The sequence below is a fragment of the Neodiprion virginianus genome, chromosome 6 (assembly GCF_021901495.1).
Source record: "Neodiprion virginianus isolate iyNeoVirg1 chromosome 6, iyNeoVirg1.1, whole genome shotgun sequence".
In the NCBI taxonomy this organism is placed as follows: Eukaryota; Metazoa; Arthropoda; class Insecta; order Hymenoptera; family Diprionidae; genus Neodiprion; species Neodiprion virginianus.
In genome coordinates this window covers 18,990,035-19,002,741 of record NC_060882.1, presented here as the reverse complement: position 1 = coordinate 19,002,741, position 12,707 = coordinate 18,990,035, and the positions used below count along the sequence as shown (strand labels likewise).

Below are 12,707 nucleotides of genomic sequence, written 5' to 3'. Positions count from 1 at the left end.
TTTAAAAGGGGACAAAACGGGTGATTTCACCCTTTGTAACATTATATATAGACCGGATGTCAGTTGTCCGTTACCAACAAAACTACTTTTCTTCTTAACCTCCGCAATAAAAAATTCAAAACCTTTGTTGGTTGTACATTTTCTGAAAATCGGAAAGTTTTGTGACGGGACGGCGAGTATCGAAATATGTAAAGAATGTGTCCTTCGTTCAGCCGGTTCTCTATTTTCGTGCGTTTGCCACTTGGGTACTTACTTTTGTAGGAATATAAAACGTCAAAGTCCGCTCTAATCCTCGACGACTGTATAATGGCGTTTAAATCTCTTCGTTTAGTCTCATTTTCTGCGATTTTCAACGCCTGGAATCGATTTTTCGGGTGTGCCGGATTTGTTTTATTGTGCCGCCGGAACGATGTAGTTGAAATAATTTGATACCTTTTTCGAAAGGGCAGGTAAGCTGAGCCACAAAGGCCTACCTTTGCCTTCCAGGTAAATTCTCCGGTCCTCCGAAAGGATTAGACAAAGAAATATCAAACGAGATAAATATAAGAGGATATTGGACAAAAGAAATAAAATTGTTAGGAAAAAATGTCGGCTCTCTCTTTTTCTATCCCTGTCAGTGGTGCGCTTTTATTGTGACTTTTAGATTTGTATTTATTACATATGTTGGTTTCTTATTCATTCGAGGTACAATTTACACGAAAATAATTAGAGTAATCGGACTAATTAAAATTCGTTTTATACATCAGTATAATTAATAATTAATCGATCATTCAACGAACAATATATATTCCTGTCGTATTTTTGCAATGGCCTCGAAAAAATTTATGAACAATATCAAACGATTCTTTTCAAAAAGTTCAATTTATACGTAAGGTGAAAATTCGCAACGTTTATTCAAGGATAATTATTCAGAAAAAATATCTACCGTTTCGTGCAACTTGAGTCGTTTATCTGAAATTCAGTATACATTTTGCAAAATATATACACACCTTCAAAATCCATTATAAATGCGGAAAATGACGCGATATTTTTTTCCTCCATGATTCACTCGCGTGAAGGTTTAGGTACCAGCTTGATAAAATAATTGTAACGTTTATTTTTATAGTTTGATAGCCACTGTTCCGCAAACTGTCAACAAGTATCAGATCCTCTATCCACCGATTATTCGTATACATTTTTTTAATTTGTTTCTTTTCTACCCACTACGAGAACAAAATCGTCCGTCTTGAAATTAGACCGCGAGTTAACTACGACTACCTCGACTCGGCAGGTATATCATGTACTTTCAAACCACGCGATAGGCATATGCATGCACACACACACGTGTAAACGTATACGTATATGTATATAAAGTAGCGCCAGCAAACGACGAGTCGTCTCTATATAGTTTTTCCTTCATCCGAACAAAGACTTCCGGCCGCCCATTGAGTCGCGTAAAATCGTACCTCAGCTACACCGGCCTCTCTTTCCTCTTTCCCTCCCGTCTTCCATCCTTCCTTCCTCTTACCTTTAAAGTAACAGCCGTCCTCTTCTTCTGTTCTTCCCGCGAGAAAATTTATCCCTCGTGTATACATATACATACGTTACAGAGAATAGAGAGAGAGGGAGGGAGGGAGGGGGGGGGGGGGTAACGAGAATAAGAGAAAGAAGCAACCGGTAACACTACAGATTCTTAATTATACGTTTATCTGCTGTGTGATATTTTGATATTTGAAACAATTTTCTGACGAGGCTGAAGCTAACACCCACAATTAGCAGACAAATGTTGTGATGTTTATTCGAACAAGGTAGTGAAGTCCGAATATCTAAATTTTGTGAAATATCCTGAACCCCCGATACTTTTATACAGTTACGAGGATAAAACTAAAATGCATTTTTCTATTTCCAAAACGTTTGACACGGTTGGCTGCTGGTTTCAGCTTCATAATATTCTGACAAAGAATATAATGAAAGTAAAATTGTACATTATACGTGTTGTATGGGAAGATATTGGAGGTTATAATTATACGGTTTCAGTCTCTTTCGGTCACTTTGTAATTACTTTCTGCGAAACTATCGCAAGTTTATTTATTTATTTTTTTTTTTTGGCAGGAAAATAGTCCAATAGTTGAATTTTTTCTTTTACACAGTTCTTGAAAATCGTTGTTTTCGGTTTTTGACAAACGACGTTCGTCAAGCGAAGGAGATGAAAAAGTTTGATACGAATTTTCTTCTTCGTTTGCGCGACGACGAAAACTTTATTTTCTAGAGAAGCTTTGATAAAATTTCGGGAATTATGTTTAACAAGTTAATTTCACTCATTGTAGAATTATCGCACAGAACAAACCGCTGACCCTTTCAAGCTCAGATTTTTTCTGTTGTTTCGGTAACATTTTACAAAATAACACTTTGTAATTTATAAGGGATGAATGCGAAGACTGAAAATAAATAAACACAACGAAAGTATTTTTTTTTCATGATCAATTAATTCCAAAATGTTTAAAAAATGTAATCATCAGGTTTTTCATCATGCCTCACGCCCCCTCAACAAATGCATCTGCAGTTTTGATTCAATCTTAATTGTTTCTTCATTTATACTCCGTACACAATTTAATTGTTTTATATTCGATCTAACGTGTAAAAAGATCGAAAACGAATTGTAGTAAGGATCCGTTCTCCGCGTAAGCTTGAAGGAAGTAGGTACCTACATGTGGTAACGAGTATCCATCCTCATGGCAACAAACTCGCGGAAGATGGGGAGACGCAGGGTCTGGTTCGCGGTCTGGTGCATCGAAAAATTGTTAATTATTTTAATAACTTGGCTCCTCTACCTGTTCGCTAACTTTCTTGAAGCTCGGATGCATCGCCAACCTGGTTCGCCACTCTCCGCGTTAATGTATGAAGCAGCTCGCTATCACTGACCGGCAAAACTGTTGCTGTCTTGCATCGTCTATGTGGGGTGAAAAATACTCTTTTTCTTTTGGCGGCCCCGGTCGTCGGACTTACGACTTGACCGTTTTGAAACATTGCGAAGAACAAGTAAAACAATCGGGAACGTCAAGAAAACGTTTGATTTTTCAAAAGTGGGGGGGCAACAAAGGATCACAACACAGTCGACTGTCTCTCTTTCTCTCTCTTTCTTTTTTTTTCTCCCTTCCTTTCTTCTCCTTTTCCTATCTTGTATTATACTATACGCGGCTTGTACATCTTACGAATATACTACTCGTTGCTGGTTCAACAAATTAGTGTGAATTCTCTATCCAAAATCACTCACATATATAATTATAATGTACAGGTATGTACGCGAATGTGACCCACGCATTAGTTGACAACTGCTTTTCCTCCTCCTCCTCCTCCTCCTCCTCCTCCTCCTCCTCCTCCACCTCCTCCTCCTCTTCCTCCTCTTCCTCCTCTTCCTCTTCCTCTCCGACACCACCGGATGAACTATTACGTGCGCTTCCGTAGCTTCGCAGGCGGAAAACAGATGTTATAACTATATGCTGTAGGAATTCATGACGATCTACAGAATTGCCGTATTACATATGATCGTGGTTCGCTTTTGCGGTCGGCCGACGAGGACGAAGTGAAGATGATTTTTATTTATGGGAACTTGTTCGTGCGTATTTTTACTATGCTGCCGATTTTGTACGTTCGGTTAGGCTTCGCTTGCTTTCGTTTGATGTAACGACGTTACTTATCGTGATCTTTAATCACGGTGATTGATTAATTTTTTATTCATCGAAAATCATCGTAATTATCACTTTAATTGCTATGGAGTATATATATGTACATAGGCTTGCGATCGCTCAGTCACGCAATATGTAATTATATTCTACGATGGAAGATGTATACGAGTTGCTTTGTGAACAAGGGTTTATCATACACGCCTTTTCAAACACATTCCAGTCCACTGATCATCGGTAATTAAATGATATTTTTACTTGAAGGCGAATTTCAATCATACATCTTCAGCAAATGATTCGGTGTTGTTAGATCTGTGGTATTAACTGCATACGCTCGTTGGTCTGATTTCGAATAGATTCGTTCGGCTCTTTAACGCTTCGGAAAAAAAGAAACCGATATACATCTGTTATTACTAAAAAAGAAGACAATTTTGATACAGTTATGATAACGGAATTATTCCTAATAAATTTTCTAATCTATGTTATTCTGTATCCAACATTTTTTCTATTTAATATTACACGTGTATTATTCGTATACGTAATCGTGAAACTCGTCTTATATACGGAAATAGCTTCGATTGTCCCACAGTGACGAGAAAAAGAGGAGATGCTGATTTGAGTCCGCTGACGGGACCTCGTGTTTATCGTGAGAGTAAATTCTTGTATACAGAAATAATAATACGAATGTTTTAACCGAAGTATAAAATTCGAAGATCCGTTAATTGCAAATTTTTATTTTATCATTACAAAATACTATTATTCGGCTCTTTGTATTGCTTTAACGAACCTTTCTCAACCTTCTAATCGTCTCCTTCTTCATCACGTCTCGGATTTTACTGAACATCCAATCGACATACGAGTATATATCGCATGATTATGATAAACGATGATGCGGGGAAAACGATGATGAATGGGATAGATATTTTCAATTCTTACTTTATCTGTCATTTGTAATATTGTAATCACGTTGTTACGTTACATGTCGCGCATGTATTTTCGAGCTCTATATTATCGATTGAGTTAATTCTTTACGGATATTCGTCATAAGATGGATCGAAGGAACGCGACTAGTCATTTTGATGTGCAGGAAACGATGCACAGATACGTAGTAAGTACCTAGGTACAGTTGAGACTGGCGCCTTGCGAATGCCTTGAGATTCGCTGTTGCATTCCAACAACGATATACGTACACGAACGCACTATACATACATATCATGTGCAGGATAGTCCTTTACCTCGTCGCCAAACAAGGCGAACTGTCATTATAGCTATCTTTATATGTATAGTTGAAAGATGAATGAAAAATCACCGTTTTGCCTGCCCGCTTCAATTTTGGTTGAAATATTTTTGGTTTTGGCCATAGAATTTATGTAATTTAGTTTCATAGTTTTCAACAATGTTTCAACTATTGTCAAAATATCATCGTTCAAGGAGTTCCGGGGATGCCGGGAGGGTAGGAAAAATCTGAAAGAAAATTGAAATGCTTTTTAGAGTTAGAACAACATTGTAAGAAATCGCGGACGAAATCCGAATCAAGACGGCGAGGGTCAGACCCTAGTCGAATTGACGTGGAATGCCCTATGTATAAATACCACAAGCGGAAGTTGCCAATTAATGCTCAGACATAAAGTAAACGTATCTTATACACCCGAATCGCTGGCATACCAGCTCAGCTCTACATTTCTGGTATCTGAAGTGCTCGATCAGTGAAACCAAAGTAAAAGTTACGGATTACCTTGACAAAAGAAACATTCTCTTTTCGACGATTAATAACTTTGGGATGGTAAAACGGAGGAAATAATGACATGGATGAGAAAATTATCACATATGGCTGTTGAGGTGCGACGACGACGGCCTCGAGACATAACAAGTTGGAATTTGAACGAGTGTCGAGTATCGGTGAAGAGATGAAGGAAAATAGAAGAAAAGAAAAGGGTAGAAAAAAGTGAAGAAATAAAGCAAACAGACAACGAAAAAGATACAGGAACATTCGTCTATACGACCACAGAAGAACACCTAGAGACAGATGCCAGGTCAAAAATATACGACTAGGCGGACCTGACGCCGTTCGAAAGAGAGAAAGAGGAGAGAAGAAGGAGAGGAGTCTTTGCATTGTCAAAGAGTCACTGCCTAGGCAGGGCTCCAAGTTGTGCCTATTTGTTTCTTATATAGATTCTCGGTGCTCCCTGCAGCTTACCGTTCCTTGTGTTGGATGAGATGATGCGGGTTCAATGAGTCTGAGAACACTGACCCAACAACCATCACCGACACTGTCGTCAACCACTTCGTTTACCAACCACTCGGCACTTTTACTTGCAGTTCTTCTTAAAAACTCCCCGATGTACACGAATTTTATTTTCATTGCACGACTGACATGACGCTCCGTGCCAGAGAACTCGATCAGCTGTTCGCTGCAGCCCGCGTTAATAATTATTACTGCCTTTGTGCGTGTCCAATCTAATTTGTAATTGGCAGTTCCGGTTGAATATACTTTCAACTTGACGATGTATCGTCGTATGTACGGTCTCGGCAGAAAAGTTTCCAAATTTAAATAGTACTCAGCGAAGTTTACGTGGTCGAAAAATCCGATTCGATGCTACAATGGAAGTGGCGTTGATTATGTAACAGTGTCCATTATACGTGCAGAAAAAAAATATGCTTAACTGTATGACGAGAGCCATGACATTATTTCGCTAATTCCTTGTTCATCCAATTCTAATGAATCGTAGCTCGATTTACTCTGTACGTACAGTTTAATAATTTTTTTTTTTCAAAACTCGTTTTGGTTATTGGTTTAGTCCCACCTTTTGAAAGCCCGTCGAGTTTTTTTTTCTTCCGTTTTTTCTTCATCGCGTTTTTGGCTATAGTGTACGCTGAGTGATACTAATCCTGAACTGCAACTTTGTTAGAGTCTCTTTTTTTTTACGCAGAAACAGTAAAAAATTTGAAATCTGCTTCTCTCTGTTGACATATTTAAGGGAGGAAAGTTTTCAAAGTAAAACTTTTCGTCCGTCCATCTTTTCTTGGTCCAATGTTACGTAGGCTCTTGGCCTTTTCTCGACGCGGGCCATACTTAGCTGCTTAATGATGGTGAACCAAGAGCGGAAAAGCAGCTAGCCAAAGAGAGCGAATGGAGGTTGAAAGAGATGAAGAGCAAGATAGCCGCAGGCAAAGCTCTGTAGCCTTTTCCTTTCCCCGCCTACTCGATCGTTCGCTAATTAATAATTACCAATAACCAATTATTTATCAAGCACTGATCAAGATAATCAATATATCATTTCATTTGTTTACTTTGAACACTTCGATCGTCTGTGCCTCTGTGCGGTTCGTCGTATCGAAGTTATTAATTACCGTCCGATTGGTAGAAAACTGGAAATGGGAGAATGGAGGAAAAGGAAAAGACATTACGCGAGAATCACTTGACCTAAACTTACCCGAAATTTTCTACTGCATTCCGTAAAACTACCCGTTTCCCTATTATATTATCATATTATTATAGATATGACGCGAAGTTATTTGTTTCGACGCTCAGGAAAACCGTCCATTTTTCTTTTCAATTGAGGAAAAAGAAAATATAAATACGCAGAAGAACAAATGTTAAAGTCGATGATGCGTGTAATACGATCGATCACTTTATTTTCTCCTCATTATTTATACATTTATAATAAGAATATCGGCATACGCATGTATTTACTTACAGAGTATTTCTTTTCTATCGTCATAATTTCGAGTCTCAAACACACATATCCTTCATAGTTTATTATTTCTGGCCGTTTTGTCGTTTACGTAACTGTCTAGACGTTGGACTCTAGACGAAACAGCAGCAGCAGTTGTATCGTCTAACTGGAATTGGCGGATCAGCGCAAAAATAAAATACGGTGTATCGCATGTCCCAGAAGTACCAAACCATTTTTAGAATATTTATTTTCGAACGTTTTTACTCGATACACAGTGTTTATTCTATCGATATAAACGAAAGTTAGAGAAAAATATAAATTAGGTGAGAAACGCTTTTCCCCTTGCGATGCAGAGTGCAATCGTCTCTCGTTCTTCGTCTAATCTTCGTCGTTGATCCGGCTTCGTCTTCTTCTTCTTCTTCTTCTTCTTCTTCTCAGCAGCGCACATTTAGCTTATTAACCCGAAATTAGAGCGTTCGCTTCATTCTAATTATAACAACGCACCACATACTCGAATACTAGGGCAGCGGAGAATTCGGGGCAACACGTTTCACCGACTATTAGCATTACCGAAAGCCTCTGCTGCGTGAACGTAGGTCAGCAGCAATAAACCGTCCGACATCCGTCGCTTGATACTCCGATTTTTTTCTTCTTTTTCACGTTCTAAACTGTCATCCTGCCAAATTTGCGCAAACTGTTAGCAAAAATCAAGGAATTTGATTACTAGTTAGAACTGAGATCGTATATTATACGCGAATCGTCGAACGTAATCTTGTATTTTTTATCTGAAAAATTTTTGGCAATCGTGTAAGGAAACTCGAGGATTAATTAGGTTTTTGTAATGTGTCCTGAATACTTACAATTAGTATTCTATTTTTAGTCGGTTTTTTTCCCTCGATAAATCGGGGTATTCAAACTTCACGCGAACTGTATTCCTGTATATTCGAGGAATTACAATTTGCGGTCTTTTACCCGAGGATCGCTTCATTAAACGTGTAGTACTTTTCTTTTATCCTTCTTTTTTACGTTTCATTTATTTTATTCATTCGGATTTTTTTGTTTCGTCTATAAATAATATAACGTGGAACAAGAATTATTATCAATCGTATCAATTTTTTTTTTTTTTTTTTGCTGTGGATTATGTACGTCATGCTACAGGATATAATACCGGAAAATACGGTCAGTCTGAAATTTTGATTAACCGCTAACAACATCCCTGTACCTTACAATATTGAAACAAAGTAGTAATTAGTAAATTCGATATTTATTCATTTTCAAATTTTCGTTTACTTGCTAGAAAAGTTGTTCTTTTTGCATATTCGATTGGGAATTAAATTAGTAACACGACGCGTCATTACTGTGTGAATTTTGGTAAGTCATATGAGATCAATTAATGCGTTACGGAAGTTTTGAAACTTTGTCGTTATTTTTTTCGATTCGAAAATCGTCACCCGAATCCCGACGACTTTTGAATAAAGAATCAAAGCTTTGTATTTGTCGTGATCTTATGCCGTAGACAGCTTCTTTACCATCAGGTTATTTGACGATAATTAAAAGTTATCCAAAGTTGGACCATCTGATTCATCTCCAGTTATAACTATACAGTTCAATCCAATTGAACCTCGGTCATTCTCTTGATAAAAATGAAACATCTGTTTTAAATTGAAGCTGTTAGAAATATTATTCGCGTGCATTTAGCGAGAAATGATGGTTGGAACATACTTCTCTTCACGCGTTAAAGCTGCACGAAATAATGGTATAGCTTTCAAGGATGTCGTCTGTACACTTAGATTTTGTCATCCTATTCTATAAGTGTTTTGCGTAATTGACCAAAATTCAGTGTGCGAAAAATTTCGCTCCGTTGTTTTCATGTTCTTCTCCGATTCTCCGTTCGATTACGTAAAATAGGATGCGAAAGTAAAGGTGGGCACAGCAGACATCCTTGAAAGTCGACGCATGTATGTACTTTTGTACAGCTGCGTTCACAAGGATGTCGAACGTCGGCAAGGCTTCAACAACACACTACGTGCTGTTTCATCGTGAATAATGCTTCGATCGGGCCGAAATATCAAAAGTTTTTTAATCTCGAGAGAAGACGCGAAAATGCTCAAGGCAACGCGAAGGTTAAATACAAGGAGGGTGAGGCTAGCTAACGACATATTCACAAAAGGTTCTTACACACGTCGTTTTTCACGATCCAAACTATTTGAATCGTCGGACAAGTGTCAGAAATGTTAAAACACCATATATCGAAGTGGTTTTTGCGATAACTCTTAATAACGAGTCGACGACTATGCTTCAGCATCGTGATATCAACACGGTTGCGGATAGTTTGAAATTTCGTTACCATCCATCGTCGATGAGATGTTGAATAAAGTTCGCGATGCGAACGCGACTGAATTACGCACGAAAAAAAGTGGCAATTAGAATTGGTTTATCGCAATTGTAAAACAAGTGTACGTGTACCGAAAATCGATACCGTAAGCGATTTACTACCACAGACCGTACAATTTTCGTTGCAAAAATTCCTGACAATTACAAAGCCCTGCGAAATACATGAGTGTTTCCACGATTGTGTCAACATTGCCGCCAGGGAGGTTCAACGAACTTCATCATCCGTGACGCCCTTTAAAAATGTGTAGAAAAAATCGTTGTCCAAGTATTCCTTGGCAATACAATCGTCAATTATCGTCGGGTCCGGGACCGACACCTTGTACCTCTTTTGGCCCAGGCTTACGGCTAGACAGTCTTCTTCTCGAACGCTGCGGGGGCTCGAAAGCTGCGCCGGGACTACCGGCGAGGTTTGGCGTTGGTCGGATGGCAACTTGGTGGCTAGCCGGTCGGCGCTTCGTACCTCCACATCCGTCTCCACCTCCACCTCCAACTCCAACTCCACTCCCCCGCGCGACGCGATCAATACGCTGGTTCTCCTCTCCCTCTCTGCCTCTCTCCCGCGCTCTCTCTCTCCCTCTCTCTCTCTCTCTCTCTCTCTTTCATCTCCTTAGCCTCGTTCACTCGCACGCCGTTGCTGCTCTGCCGCTGTGGCTGTTGGCTGCTGGTTGCTGGCTGTTGGCTGTCTGTAGGTACTTGGGCAGCAGCAACAGCGCCAGCAACACCAGCATCAGCATCAGCATCACCAGCAGCAGCAGCAGCAGCAGCCCCTGAACTCGACGAGGCCGCTCGTTCGAAACGCTCTTTCTGTTGCTATGCCAGTCTCCCCTCCCTGCGGTCCGTCCGCCTGTCCTATGTGCTCCTATATCCTACATTCGCATCCCGACGCCGGCGTCGCGGCGCCTCGTCCTGCGGGAACGTTCTCCTCCTCCTTCTTCTTCTTCTTCTTCCTTCGCATATGTATATGTGTGTGTGTGTGTGTGTATATATATATATAATCCTTTTCTCCTTTTTTTTTTCCATTCTTCTTGTTACTTGCACCAGCTCCGCCAGGTGACTCCCTCGAATAAACGTACATACGTCGGCTGATCTTCAGATCTAATGATATCATGCCACCCGCGGTTTTTTTGGCAACTTGATTTTAACGAGTGGACGCCAAAGGTATGTGCATCGGGCTTTTGAAGAAATCGAAAAGAGAGAATGAAAATATACGAATCAACAGATTTTCATACTGTATAAAGGATGTTGATAACATATTAGTATCGACTACATTTTACGACGTTTGAATTGTAGTAACGTCAATCTAACGAAACGTAGAAAAAGAAAATTCTATGTTTTGTAACTTGGAAGTAACATTTAATCAATTGAAAATTTACGAAATTTAAGTTTACTGTAGCATTCGGACAATCTTGACAAACTTGCGCGAAATACCGAACAGTTTTTATTTTATTTCATCTTTTTCTACAAAAATGCGTCGTTGGGTAATAAAGTTACTACCTAACCTCGGCTCGACACTAATTCCGATGGACCAATTTTGCCGCATGTCGAACACAGCTGCATAATATAACTTGCTTTGATCGTCGCTGATTCCGTCCAACGTAACAACCCCTGTACACCATGTTGTGCCTTGTGACGGTTTTACTTACCTTTTCGTACCTTTCATACCTCTCTCTCTCTTTCTCTCTCTTTCCTTTCGCTTTTCCACTAAAACATGAGAAACACTGCATAGCAGACTAGCAAACCGCTCACAATCAGATGCAGTGAACGACGACGACGCGACGCCTCCAGCACGCAACGTTCGCGACAAGAGAGTTTCCTTCGTACAATCGGCTGCACGCAGCTCTGTATGCATGTAAGACATCCACACGTGTATACATACACGAAATGCATACCCGCTTTATGCCTACCTTTGCCTCTTTTTATTCTCTATACAGTTTCGTTACGACCTCTGCACGCATTCAAATCTCAAGGCTGAAATGTATGCAGCTGCCGATTTGCGATGAAAATATATCCTCTGTGTATATACATACGCGTGTATCACACTTTTATAACAGGACATGCTTGCGTGTATTTATAACATACATATACATGTATATATATATATATATCGTGTTCCAGAAACGTTATATTATAGGAAGAGAAAAAAAATTTCTTCATCTTTTGACTCTTTTTTTAAATAATATATGTGTAACGTATAAATAACTGGAATATTGCAGTGATTGCTTTTCTCGTATTTTTTTTATTCTTATTTATATATAATACATGTATACTCTTGCTCCGGTATTTATATACTATATTTCGTAATTTCTCTTTCCTCCCCATACCGGGATCTTATCTCAAGCGGTCAAGAAGTAATCTCGCAATTTTTTTTCCACTGAAAGCAGTTCTACCGCTGATTTTCAACGGGTGTATGAACAAGGAGAAGAGAAAGGAAAGAAATAAGACGAAAGAAGGCAATGGTTATTATTTACGATTTCACGTCACTCAAGTTTCTGTATTATGTACGTAAATATATATCATATACACATAACAAGTCCAATACCGAGATATGAACAGAAATTCAATCATGATCGAAAGGAAAACTTTGTGTACTTAAAATTTTCGGTAATTTTCTTATTATATGGATTTAAATCGACTTCGTCTTTTCGTCGAACCGAGCCTGTCGCGAGCATGTCTCTCCAATCATCTATTGCTCGACTCGAGACTTTGGCTTTGCCGCGACGCGTATATCTCTGCGAAAGTAATTTTCAAACTTGGCGTTTTTATATATCTCATTTTCTTTTCCTTCCTCTCTGTCTTTTTTCAAATTTTCTTCGACAAAGATTCTTATCCCTGAGATCAAAATTGCTTGCAGATTTAAAAATGTAGAGTTTACAATAATCTGAGAATTGGATAAATCCATATTCTGCGATATTTCGCGTAAGATATTTCATTCCATTCCTCGAGTATAATTATTATATTACTTGAAACCCTCGTC

General features: G+C 39.0%; 1 protein-coding gene across 4 annotated transcripts in view; it reads left to right on the top strand.

Moving 5' to 3' along the window:
- The window catches only part of LOC124307790 (serine/threonine-protein kinase minibrain), a 59,084-nt gene that overhangs the window by 13,556 nt on the left and 32,821 nt on the right, over window positions 1–12,707 (top strand). Inside the window, exons 1-2 of one of the 4 annotated variants that reach the window (XM_046769862.1) lie at window positions 7,487–7,491; window positions 7,559–7,560. The exons of the other annotated variants lie outside the window; for them this stretch is intronic. Coding sequence (XP_046625818.1) covers window position 7,560 — 1 coding nt within the window. The 5' untranslated portion in view covers window positions 7,487–7,491; window position 7,559. Of the gene's footprint in view, window positions 1–7,486; window positions 7,492–7,558; window positions 7,561–12,707 lie in introns of those variants that run through there. 4 annotated transcript variants of the gene reach the window in all.